We start from the raw sequence: 13,265 nt of genomic DNA, 5'->3' as shown, positions 1-13,265 counted from the left end.
TATGTCAAGTAGCGGGTGTGTGCTTGCTCTCTGTTCTCCTCGCTGCTTTTGCTCCTTGGATTTCAATTCCAAACATGGTTATCCATTTGGGGTCTCTCTCCGTTCCACTGCCAAGAGATACACATTCCACACTCAGCACCAGCTCCCTCTGCTGCTCTCTCACGGTCGCTATTCCATTTGCCGCCGCGCAGGCGAGACAGGCAGTGCAAGGAGGTCTCTGTCCTGTCTGTGAGTTTTCCAGCTAATGGCCTCGACTCTTTTTTTGACTGCGCTCTTTTGGCCTCACGTTTGCCGGCTTCTTTTCTCACTGTTGTGGCTAAGAGGGGGCCCAGCCGACGCTTTGTGAGCCACAAAGAGGAGAAGCAAACACTTTGGAATTTTTCGGGTGCAGAAACATTCGGCAGCACTCTTTTAGCATGTTGCTCTGAAGCACTGCAACTGTGGGACCAGACAGTGCTCAAGAGGAAGAGGAGGAGGAACAGCTACCCAGCAGCTCTGGTTTCCAACCTCTGCAGCATCCTTTGTGTATGACAATTCATTTTGAGCGCAGGACGGCTGGGGAGGGTGGGGAGTGGGGAAGGATGAGCGCAAACAGCCCTTCTTGGGACCAGGCTGTTCTCCGGCCTCCTGTGTGTGATGCCTGGAACGAGATTATGGAGGAAGCAGCCTACCAGCTGGCCAGCTGCATTGTCCTCCTGGGTTACATGGGGGGAAGTGGCATCTTTGGGTCCCTCTATATCTTTGGCCTCCTGGCCCCAGGCTACTTCTGCTATGCTCTGTGGGGCTGGCTGAGTGCTTGTGGGCTGGACATCTTCATCTGGAACATGCTGCTGGTCCTCGCCTGCTTGCTTCAGCTGGCTCACCTGGCTTACCGGCTCCGCAGAAACACCATCCCAGAAGAGTTTGACCTCCTCTACAAGACCATGTACCTGCCCTTGCAGGTGCCCCTGGAAGTCTACAAAGAAATCGTGAAGTGCTGTGAAGAGCAGGTCCAGTCACTAGTCAGAGACCAGAATTATGCCGTGGAGGGCAAGACGCCCATTGACCGCCTCTCGTTGCTGCTGTCTGGCAGGTAAAGGCTTCTCCATTTCTGAACAAAGTCTGACAGCAAAACACTGTGCCTTATTGTAGTATTAGCACCCTCTGTAGGAACTGGGGTGAGGATTGTTTCCTTCCTGTGAAAAATGATCTGAGATATGCATCAGTTTGTTGGGGTAGGGGGAAATGTGCTTTTTGGGGTGTTAGTTTTGTTTTGTTTTTTTTAGCTTAAGAGCATTTCAGGGAAGGGTTTGCAGACTCAAGCTATGAGCAATGAAGTGGCCAGCTCAGCCTTACCTGTGCTACTTTTGATGAATCCTTACCCCTTTGTCTGTCATTTTGAAGTGATTTTATTTATGATGGGAGCAGACTGGCTGTGAGAATGGGTTTCTCAAGACAGGGGAGCAGTGTTTTTGGACCTGTGGTCTCTGGGGATACCAGGCACACCTCTGTGATGTGAAGAGCTGTGTGCTGAGTGTGCGGAGGCCTCAGTTCACTTGCTCTTCCTGGCCAGCAGTGTTCAGGGAGAAGTTCCAGTTTCCAACACCCCAACCCTCAGGGCTTTGATGTTTTTCTCTTTGAGCATCATTTCATCAAAAGAGATAGTGTTCTCCTGTGGTGGATCCTGCCTAATCAGGTGTCTTTCTTTCCCTGTGCTGTCAAGCATTTGTGATATTCCTTCTTCTGGACCACCAAAGAGAACCTCAGGAACCTCTAGACAGTCACACTGGAGATTTGATTGAATGAACTGTGCTGATCAAGTGCTGGCATTTTGTTCACCTGAGATCCTGTGGCATGCCTTTAGCAGCATACCCACTTAATGATTTGCAAAATCCAGATGCATACAAATAGCAATAGTGTTGGCTTCCAGTCTGCTGCCAGGAACTTGGCACTAATGTTACATAAGAATGGGAAAGGAAGAAGATCTCTAAATAAGAACAGTGCTGAGCTGCAGGAGGTGTGTCTCACAAGGATTTGCCTTTGGGAATGCAAAGCATCACCCGGGCCTCCTGTTCTACTGCAGTGGCCAATCCTCTCTGGTGAGGAATTGTGCAAAGAAGAATGGCTGACCTTCCTGTTTTTTGGTGTTGATCCCTTTCCTAAGATGTGTTAAGAGCACCCTGGGTCCACCAGGATGTTGAATGGCAAAGCACTGGGGGGAAATTTGGGATGTGTGTTTCCAGCAGTGCTTCCCCTTACCAAACATCTCTGGTGAACAGCTGGCTCGGAAGTTTACTGTATCTGCAAATAATATTGTTGGAGAAGCCTTTGCTGTCTTGACCTGCACTAGATAATGTGATGCTACTCTGTGGGCATGAAAGTGCTGCAACAGACAGCAAGATGGTGATGGTGGGTAGTTGCTGGGCTCTCTTTTGCAGTAGGAAGTATGCATCTTGGCTGGTAAAAGATGCTCCATGGAGATGGGAATGGATTTACATTTCTTAGAACCCACCCTATTGCCTTGTGAGGTCCTTGCTGACCCAGCAGAGCATTGCTGTTATGGTGCTCTCTCTTAAATTGAGCAAGTGGGGTCTCGGAAATGCAGAATATGCCTGGATCAGGAAATGTGCCTCACAATCCCTGACCCTTCCAGGCAGCACTACCAGCTGATTAGAACCAAAGGTGAACAGAGTTTTGTGACTCCTGAAGGCAAGAATTGCATTTGCACATCATACAACAGGGGTACATGGTGACAGGAAAGCAAGAGGCCCCAAGTCTGGTGATGCAGAGCTATGAATAGAACTCCAGAGTGCCCTGACATTGTCCTTGCTTCAGGCCTGTGCAGGTCCTTCTCTATTCCCACAGCAGAGCTGAGTGCACATTTGACCTTGACCGGGGCAGGCAATTGTAGCAAAAGTAGGTGAAAGGGATACTTAGAAGGCCAAGAGAAAGTGAGCAGTAATGTGCAGCAAACTATGAGCTCTCAGGGTGATCTGTGAGGAACCATGGGCAGTGGGATTTTGGGGGATCCTGAGTGTAATGACTTCCCAGTACCAAGACTGGGAATGCCCTCATGCAATTCTGGAGACCAGAGGAAGATGCGAGTACAAAGAGACACAGGCTGGCTTAGAAGTACCTAGAAAGCAGCAGCAGTCCTGTGGGCTGAGAAGTCCTGGATTAGGACCAAGCACTGCACCTGTGAGGGCTGTCTTTGTAGCAAGAAACAGAAAACAGATGGAATATGGGGATGTGGCAGCAAATAGTTTACCACAGAGAAAGGAAAGATAGCCTCATCACTAAAGCACCTGCAGCTGTCCCAAGAGGGTACAAGACGTATGAGACAACTATTTCTTTCCTCCCTGGTGGGACACACTGTTTGAGCCATCAGGTTTGTGTGACATCTCTTTTGTGGCCTAAGCCTGTCTGCCTCACCTGTCCTCTGCAGGATCCGAGTGTGCCAGGACGGACAATTCCTTCATTATGTCTTTCCATACCAGTTCCTGGACTCTCCAGAATGGGAGTCGCTGCGACCCTCTGAGGAAGGAACCTTCCAGGTAATCCCAGCTCAGCTTCTCTCCTTGGTGCTCTGTTGCATGTCTGAGAAGGGGGTAGAGAGGCCTCATTATGCCATTCAAAGCTGACCAGGAATACTTTCCTCCTCTTCCTGGTGGTTTAGCCAGCACAAGATTGTGTGATCAACTGTTTAACCTTTTTTTCTGCCTTGTTCTGAAGACCTCAGGGCATGCTCCTACTACCTGCTGATAGCAAGGAGGGTGGAGCATGGTGCTCGTTCCAGTTTATCAGGGAATCAAGGTGTCATATTGCCAGCTCTCTTCCCTTATGGTGCTCTCTAGTACCTGTACTGATGCATTTGCCCTGCATGCTGCTAGCAGGGTGCATTGTTCTAGCATCAGGATGGCAGCCGTGGCACTTTGCAGCAGTGATGTAAATCCATAAACATCCTGTTTCTCACAGAAGTTTCTGAGGGTCATGTGTTTTGGGTGGAGAAGCAGAAAGGATGATTCACACCCGAATATGGTTCTTTCTGAGGAGAAGGATCCCCTGCTGAGAGGCCAGACCAATTCTTATTTGCAGCAACTGAAGGGATTTTGGCCTTGCTGTCAACACCCCACAGTGTTTCTTTGACTCTCCTTCTGGAGATTACTTTAGCCTACATCCCTCTGTCTTTAACGCACATCCCAGGATGGCCTGGTACCCGTCAGGATGTCAATCCTGACTATGTCAGTTAGGGCATATTAGGAGGGATATGAGCTAATCCCTTGGGAGCATGGGACAGTCATGAGGGAATGATGCTTTCTCGTGAGGGTAGCCCCAAGCAGATTTGGTTAAACCAGGGTAGGTCTCCAAATCTTCTTTCCAAGGGTCTGAATTTGGCTCATATGTGAAAGAGTCATGGTGATTGCTCCTGAAAACAGTGCCATCACCTGTGATTATGTTGGCAGGAGACAGCTGTCTGTGTGACTGTGTCACAGGGCTACAGATTGTAAGCAGAAGTAGGGACGTTGGACCAAGGTAATGAAGTAGAAAAGGCAACAACAGCATGGCTGTGCTAGGGCTGGTGGTAGCAGTGCACTGGGCGCCATCACTCTCCCTGCTGGATTCTTGGGCAAATACAGCCCAGGAGCTAGCAGCAGTCTGCTGACAGATTGAAGACTGTGTGAAACATGAGATACCACCAGCCCTAGCACAGCCATGCTGGTGGTATCTCAGGGACTGGAAAATGGCTGACTGCAGTCGTTGACTGCAGGCATGCAACCTGCAAAGACATCCACAGCATTTTCTGAGCTGATTTCCATGGAACTGAATGTTCCCAGACCTCCTGAGGCTCTTTATCTGTGGTGAGAGAGCTTGGGAGCAGGCTGGTGCCAGGCTGCATCAGCCCTGCCAGCACCATGCTCTGGCCCTCTCCTGCTCTGCAAGACAGGGCTGGTCAGTGAGGTCAGCTGTGCCTGCAGCAGGATGGGGAGGTAGAGCCCTAGGTAGGGAAGGCCATATCCTGGAAATGCCTAAATCCCACGTGTGCTTATGGAGGAGCATGAAGAAGTAGCAGCTGTGTGAGACCAGCAGTCATCAGGTGCCACTTGACCCATCCATGCACCTGGAAGGACCTTACTCTTGGTGGCCATGCTTAATCATGGCGATGTGCTGCTTTTGGCAGCTGTTTAACCCACCAGTTCCTCTCACCTGAGCAGTTAATAAATCTCTGTAGCTTATCTCAACATTATTCCTAGCAACACAATAATTTGGTTTAAAAAGTGCATGTTGAACGCTAGGTCTTTGCTGGAGGAGGGAATGGAAGGTTCTTCTTGCCTCATGGCTCTCTGGATTGAACAATTTCAATTCCAAGCCCACTGAAAAATGGCAGAAGCATGAGTTCGTCTACGAGAATAGCTGGTTTCCTTGAGCTTTCTGCTTTGGCTGTCTGCTTCCCACAGGACTGTTGGGTTCCAGTGCCTGAAGGAGTTTGGTTTCAGGGCTGGCACTTTCCCCCAGAAGGCTGAATTACAGGCTCTCACTGATGCCGGAGCACTTGTGTCAGGGGGGATTCAAGACTGAAATCTGTCTTGCTGTCCTGGTTTGGTGGCAGGTTTGCTTATTGTGTCTCAATTCCTCACAAGATGGGATCACTTTTGGTCACTGTGTCAGAAGTTGATTAGAAAAATGAGATTCCGGTCATTTCAATTTCCGTGTGACCCTTCTTTTTGCTTGCCTGGCCTGGGAAAGTTCTCAGGTTTTATCTCCTATATTTCTTTCATCAGACAGCTGTTTGCAGGGCAGTGGCATTAAATATCAAACCCAAGGACACAGACATGCAGCCAAGCCATGTTCAGCTTCCCAGTGGCCCTCTGCCATGGCGGCTGACCAAGGAGACCCCTGGGCAAAGAGTGAAAGGGAGCCCCCGGGATATTTTGGCTCTGGCACTTGTTCGCATGCCAGTGTCTCCATTACACTTGGATGTTCTTCTGTGGCCCAGGGCAGTTTGACCATTCCTGCATTTCTTGTCTTTATTATTATTTATTATTGTTATTGTTATTATTATTATACACTTACTTTCCATATAATACTTTTGACTGAAATTGTTCTTGTCCTACACCTAGGGGGAAAAAGTCTCTCTTTACATTGGCAAAACCAGAAGAAAAATGAAACATTCTCTAAAATCAATCCAATAAACCCTCATGAGTTTTCTACATATACACAAACACAATAAAACTTTTTTATTTCCTCTCTCACTGAGCTGTGCTGCAATGTCCTTCAAGGCTATTCAGCCCACCAGAGTCCAGCATAACTGCTAAGACAGGATGTCCCTCAGGCACAAGATGACCAAGCAAGCCTTTCAGGTGGCCCTTCCAACACTCTGGGCCTTTTTGGAGCAGGGCCTGTGGGGCTGTGCAATCCAGCAGCAGAATGGGTCACCAGACTCCCCTAGGGCTACTTGCTGGCAACTTGGACTGACTGGGCATGCAAAAATACCCCCCCTCGGTTGCATTTCTGTGGAGGGATAGGGATGTCTGTGCTGCCCTGTTCGTTTCAGCTACACCCCTCAGATGTCAATAGGGAGCATCATCTGAAAGCAATGGGGTGAATCGTCGCCATCCATGTGGCTGGGTTAAATGAGGACATGCTACTAATTGCATAGGAAAATGGGGTCTTTGCCTCCTCAGGGAGAGGAAACAGCAGCAGGTAAAGATCTATCCAGTCATTCAACCAGGACAATTTGGCTCTCCAGCCCCACCATCTCCAGGGAGAATAGGATTCAAAGGGGCTGAGGTCATTCTCCGGAGTGAAGTACATGGCTCCAAGGTGGGTGACCCCGCCCAGGCAGTGGGACTTACTCCACTCACTCCCTGCCCCGCAGGTCACGCTGACAGCCGAGACCGATTGCAGCTACATCACCTGGCCGAGGAAGAAACTGTATCTCCTCCTGAGGAAGGACCGCTACATCGCCCGGCTCTTTTCCTCCCATCTGGGCTATGACATCTCGGAGAAGCTCTACTCCCTCAACGAGAAGCTCTTCGCCAAGTTTGGCCTTCGCTTCGACATCCGCTTGCCCAGCCTGTACCACGTCCTTGGGCCAGCCTCCTCCGAGGGGGAGTCGGAGGACTGTGAGGAGCTGACCCCCGGCTCAGGCCGGGCCAGCGCCTCTGAGCCACCACCACAGCTGCCACCGCCGCCGCCGGCTCCGCGCCCCCGGGCATCCCGGCCCGACAGTGACCTGCTGGGTGAGGACTCCACCAGTCTTGTCTTGGAAGATTTTGCTGAGTTGCCGGGGTCTTTTATGGACTATGTGAGCGAAGGGGAGTATATGAAGTGAGGGCACTCCTGGCACGGGCACACCTCACCCTGTGTGGGACCCTCGCGTAAGTACCCACTTGCAGAGCAAGTCGTTCCTGTGATGCATCTGCCTGGACAGAGCACTGGCCCCCATTTGCCATGGGTTTGCACCTCTGCAGTGGTTTTTGGCCTGCTGCCCAAGGAACCCTGAAGGTGGGCTCAAGCTATGTGGTTTTCCTAAGGAAATGCAGCAGGGCAGAGGCTTGACTCCAGGCACCAGCTGTAGTGTGGGGTAGAAGGGCCAGTAACCTGGCCATAGAAAGCTCTACCCTGCCCAGTTCTCTCCCCATCGCTGAAGAGAGGGAGAAACACAGAAATGCTGTCCGGGCTGGCAGGTGGTACGCAAGCGGTCACAGAGACCATGAGGTAGAGCTGTGCCAGGAGATACTCCAGTATTGAGCTGAGCAAGAGCTCTGCAGGTGTGAGAGCCCACATCCCAGGAGATGCCAACAGGACTAGAAAGAGCTCCAGGGTTTATAGCAGATTGGGTAGCAAGGAGTTGCTATAAACCCTGCAAGTGCTCAGTCTGGGCAGGGGGACAAAGTTCAGAGTCCTTTCTCTCCCTGCCCACCACAGCTCAACCCAGCATTTGATCTGTCCTCCTTGTTTCTGCTGAGATTCATCTCTTCCAGATCAGTAAGGTGTTGAAAAGTCTGCCCTGGGTGGTATAGGTCTTGCCTCCATTCACCCTGGGTGGACTGACAGGCTAAACTTTGTTTTAATATGCCCCAAACTCTGCTTTCCAGTGAGTGGGACTGAGATGCTCTCTTCCAAAATGCCAGCTCCTTACTCCACAAGGGAAAACATTCTTATGCCTGTGTTGGGGCAGAGGAACAATGCAGGCAAAAAGAAATAGATGGGAGAGTGGCTTGTGCTTGAAATTCAAATCCAAGTGGCCAAGAGAGAAATTCCACCCTGAGCTACTTTTAGCTAGCCACTGCATGTCAGCTGCTATACACCAGCTGCAGACCCCAAAATGTGCATTCCTGCTGCTGCCTACAATAATCCAGCTGCCAGGCACCAATCTTGGGACTGGGATTTCTGTCCTAGAAGTGACCCCTGCATGTGTCTCTGTTGGGTCTGCCCAGCAGGGAGGAAGTTGCAGGGCTGGGGTGGCTTGTCTTCCATCAGGCAGCCTTGAACACAGAGCAACATTGCACCCTGCTCTTCTCTGTGCCTGCTTGGGTCTACTTCTACCTGTGCTGTGGACTCAGTGGCAGGGAGCATTGGTTCCTGGCATGAGCCCTGACAAGTCTGCAGTATTCTTCATATTATCTGGGATATGAAGAAGGTGGCCAGGGAAAGAACAAGTGTATTTGGTTTTGGCTGAATCAGATCAAGTTAGCAAGAGCTTTGATTAGGGTTTTGTTGTTGGGGTTGTTGGTTTGGCTTTGGTTGTTGTTTTCTTTTTTAAGGAGGCACAGAGAGAAAAAATAGTAAATCCACATTTGTCCTAGGAATGTGAAGCCCTTGCTTTTGCTGGTAGGCTGCTGGAGATATGAATTTGCAGCTTTTTCAGTCCTTACTTGGAGAGGTAGGAACACTGAATCACTTCTGAGACATCCATCCTCCTAGCTGTTGGAGTGTCTGTGAAAACATACAATCACAAGTGAATGCAAGTAGCGTTGTGAACATGGCAAAGTCACTTTGCCTGTGTTTGATTCTATTTTGCCTTCTCAGAAGAAGGATATCCATTCTCGGATCACTGGTAGAATTCTCCTGGCTGATCAAGCTTAATAAAACCAGGATTTCAAATGCAATCTAAAATGGAAGGAGGCAAGGTAAATTGTAGCTTTTTTTGAAAAATTTCCGCCCATTTTTAGCAGTGAGGCAATACTGTGAACATACATACAAGAGGGGTGTATGTGTTAGGCAAAACTTTGCTACACAGCAAAAAGTTGTTCTTTCTTTCACACAATCCTGTTGTGAGCTGGAAGCTTTTGTCTTTCTAGATCTTGTGACTGAGACAGTATCAAGGAGTGCTACAACTGGCAGTAGAGACCTGCAATAAAAGCACAGATGTTTAGAGGCTTGTATTTGAGGTGGGAGAGGAAGATGATCTTCCTGGTCTGTCAGTCTGGAGACAATAGACAGTGTGGTATTTATTTTTTAAGGTAATTAGACAAGGAATCAAAAGCTCTGTTTAGTGTGTTCATAATGGTGGAATGAGAGCTTCCCCATTACCCTACTTGGCACCTGCGTGTTCTAACCACATCACATCCCAGCACATCTCTTCACATCCCACATCACATCCCAGCAACACAACTGCAGTTCTCACATCTGGACAACATTCCACAGCGACTTGAGTGCCTCACCACAAAAACTAGTGATACAGAGGGGCTGCAGGTTTTCCCTCTGTCCAAACACTTGGCCCAGCTCAGCAAAAAATCCAAGCAGGTCTGCCATGGCTCAGGTAAAGCATTTCCATACCTTTTTCCTACATCTGTAGTAAACAGGGAAATCCCCTGCAGTGTCATTGTTCAAAGTAAGTCCCTGAGGTCAGAGCTCCCCTGGGGTTTTCCCCTGGTCTGCTCTCTCATCTCCTTCCCCAGGTGATTCCCAGTGTGGGTAATCACTTTGCAGCTCTCTAAATTCCCCGTGCTGAAGTGCTTCAGTGGGTCACTTTCCTTTTCCTTTTCTGTCACTGCAACAGCCACCTTGCAACACTATGGTGCAGCAGGGCAATTCTTGAATGCCCAAAGTGCTACAAAGGTCATACAGAAGAAAATATTCATGGAAGATATATTGGCATACTATTCATGTCATGTAGTTCCTTGAAAGCATTTCTAGTCTGCTTATGAGTGAGATGGACTGTGATATCCCACTGATGAGCACATTTTTTCTCTAAGGAGGATGCTACCTGTTTGAAGGAGGCAGGTTCAAAGGTTCTGTTCAGCACTTGCTGTAAAAGTGTACTGCTGTATAGCTCAGTGCTCCAGAGGAAACTTAGCTTTATCTCTTGCATGGAAATTTAAACAACCAAGAGCAACCTGCTTTTTCTCCTCTTCATATTGCATTTGTTCTAGTTTGCTGCTATGAAGTGCTTGCAGGATGTGTAGCTGTTGCCACCTGTTTTTATAGTTACATCTTGGGGCTGCCTTTCTATTTGGTGGGGAAGATGGGTGGATGGATGCTTGATAGTTTGCAACTTGGTATCTAAGTTAGTAGTTAATGTTTTGTACCTGCTTTGAGAGCAAAAGCAAAGGAGCTGTGGGCTTTGTTTAACTAATATCACAGAAGGCACTTTGAAGGGTTTGTTTTTGCCATCTCAGAATGGGTGCATAACCCTGTTTCCTCATTTATCACTTGTTGAAGAATTACACAGTTTTGCATGCTCATTTAGGAGGGGAGGGGAGAAGAGCAGGTAATGGTGGACTCCATGAGGTTTGTGTCTTGGAAAAGTTTGAAAGTATGATAGTAATGGTGTCCTCTCTTTCTCTCTCTCTCTCTCTCTCTCTCTCTCTCTCTCTCCCCGCTCCCATCCCTTCCCCGGCCCCCTTTTCCTCCCTCCTCCACTGTGTTCCTTCTGCAGCCTCTGAAAACCATCTCCAGAGTTCTCACCCTCTCTGCAAAGGACGAGCCCCTCTGGCTCCCACTCAGACCCCCGAACTCTAGGGAACAACAGGCTGTTTTGATCCCAAAGTCCCTCCAAAGGAGCAGATGCTCACACAGGTTTTTGACCAGAGACACTCTTTAGCATGCAGAGACGTCTGCCAGCAGATATCTACACTCAGGAGCACATGAAGCACATGCTTAAGACTGCAGTGTGACACTCCAGCCCCTCCCACCCCACGGCTGTTCACCAGAGCTGCCTTCCCCAGCGTGCTTCCACGGTTTGTTTTCTAGTCCTGCCTCTCTGAGGTTGTCAGCAGCTCTGTCACCAAAGTGCACCAATATCCTGCAAGCAATACCAGCCTGCTTGCAGAATCTGTGTTCCCTTTGGTTCAATGATTCCCATTAAAGTCAGAGATGAAACTACTGGTGTTTGAGGATTTGAAGATGAGAAAACAGCTGGAGGGAGGGAGGGAAGGAGGGAGGATCTGAAGAGGGAGACCACTTGAGGTGATCTCAACGCACAGAGTGGATAGGGCAAGGGGAAACAGGCCACCTGACAGCTTTGGTAAAGGGCTTGCAATGGAGAGTTTGATGATATGCATCTCACTGGGCATCCACTCTAGTAAGACCAGAAATTACTTTTCCAGGAGTTAGGATTTCTCATTTATGACGAGCACAACTTCTCAAAGAAGCTGGTGAAAAAAGGCTTCTGGTTCGTTGTTGGCATTGATTCTTGAAATAAGAAAGAGAAGGAATTGGGATTGGGAACAGGTGTAGGCAAGAACCCTTTTTTTTGGTGTGTACTCAGGGGGGTGTGACCTCAGGGTGCTCAAGCATCAAATGAAGAAAGGAATGGATACAAAACATCTGTGAAGACAGTAGCCATTGGTAGGAAGGACAATGCCTTAATGAAAATAGTGTAGAGATGGAAGGCCTCTTCCAAGTTCAGCTGCAACAGGATTTGTCTCATGAGCTTCCCCAGCCATTTCCTCAGTCAGGGAATTGGAAGTACCTGTGGAGGAATCCTGTCTCTCAGAGCCTGGTGCAATCAAGTTGAGCAATGGGAGTAGGAGCCTCTCCAGGGCAGGTATTCAGGGAAAGAGCGAAGAATGTTGGTTCTTCTGTCAGCACAGGGAAGAGTGTCCTTCAGTGCCTCTTGGCACACACATGCTGGGGCACAGCCATACTGCCTGTGGGGCTGGCCTTGTGTCAGCCTTGGGCTGGTGGAGACATCCCCACCTGCTCTGCCCTGCCCTGCTCACACAGGGACTGTGGCCCAGTGTTGGGTTTGGCCTTTCTTACAAGTCTCAGCTGGGCAAAACCTGTGCCCTTGGGATCTGGCACTCTCGCCAAGGGCCTCTGGAGTGGTGGGTATGTGGAATCTGTGATGTACACAGCTCCTTGCACTGCTCACCTTTGCTCCCACACCAGGGCAGAAAATGGGGCTGCCCCAGGCCTGGGAATCATCCTGCTCATGGTCATTACTGTGCTCTGTCAGTACATTGGTGCTTCAGCCTGACCCCACTGCCTTTCACAGCTCAGAAATGTCTGCAGCAGATTGACATGAGAGCTGCTGGAGTCCCTTCTGCAAAGGAACTGAAATGCACAGTAGAACTGGGTCCATCTGTCGAGGTGCTTTGTACACCTCCCAGAGCACTGGACCAGGCTGGACTGAATTACACACTGCCCTTCACAGGTGTCTACTGAGCTTATAATCTAGTCTTCAACAAGAAGCTCCCAGAAAACTCTTTAATCATGGTGCCAACTAACATGAATCTCTCTCAGGTTGTCAGAGTCCAGCTCTATCCCCCTCTCAAATGTGTGTTGGAGATGGTGTTTGTCAGCTGTCCTTCAAAAGAGCCATAAGGCAGGGCCCAAAATCTTGGATGTGAACTGAAAGCAGGAGCTAATTCTGCTGTGACACTGTCTCGTGGAGCAGGAGTGACAGCTCATGGCAAATGACTTGAGACAACTCTTCATAGCAAAAATGCTTTTAGCATGTCCCTCACTCCTGATCATGGAATTCCTGGTGCAGTTTTCTGTCACTCAGTGAAGCCAGAGGGAAGCAGACAAAATGGCCAACAGAAGATGTGATTTGTGAGTAGAAATGATGAAAGGCTTGTCACCTCTTTAATTTGCATGGTGTGGAAAAGGTGTGGGTGTGTTGTTTCTGGGGTCATGCATCCCACTCTAATCTTTCACCAATTATTTCCAGACTTGGCTGTGCTGAGTTTCTGGGACTAATTTGTTTTAGGTGGCCCTGTGGCTGCAATGCTCCATTCTCCTACTACCTTCTATTTTGGGGAGATGGTGAAAGCTGTGCAACATTGGATGTGAGAGCTCTGTGCTGCTTCTGGTACCTGCTTCACTTCATGTGA

General features: G+C 49.1%; 1 protein-coding gene across 2 annotated transcripts; it reads left to right on the top strand.

Moving 5' to 3' along the window:
* Positions 1-551: 551 nt before the first annotated feature.
* Positions 552-11,376, top strand: POPDC2 (popeye domain containing 2). Of its 2 annotated transcripts, none has more exons than XM_066175298.1 (4): positions 552-1,072; positions 3,425-3,533; positions 6,857-7,358; positions 10,865-10,955. In XM_066175298.1, the coding sequence occupies exons 1-3, from the start codon at positions 582-584 to the stop codon at positions 7,310-7,312; spliced, it is 1,056 nt and encodes a 351-aa protein (XP_066031395.1). In that variant the 5' UTR covers positions 552-581; the 3' UTR covers positions 7,313-7,358; positions 10,865-10,955. The 2 variants fall into 2 exon arrangements, with proteins under 2 accessions (XP_066031395.1, XP_066031396.1); XM_066175299.1 differs by having other exon boundaries at positions 575-1,072; positions 6,857-7,220; positions 10,865-11,376.
* The last annotated feature ends 1,889 nt before the right edge of the window (positions 11,377-13,265 follow it).

This window comes from Chamaea fasciata, unplaced genomic scaffold (genome assembly GCF_029207755.1).
Source record: "Chamaea fasciata isolate MVZ Bird 193981 ecotype frontalis unplaced genomic scaffold, bChaFas1.0.hap1 SCAF_2, whole genome shotgun sequence".
Taxonomy (NCBI): Eukaryota; Metazoa; Chordata; class Aves; order Passeriformes; family Sylviidae; genus Chamaea; species Chamaea fasciata.
Note: the sequence above shows the minus strand (reverse complement) of the source record. Positions and strands in the feature narration are given on the sequence as shown.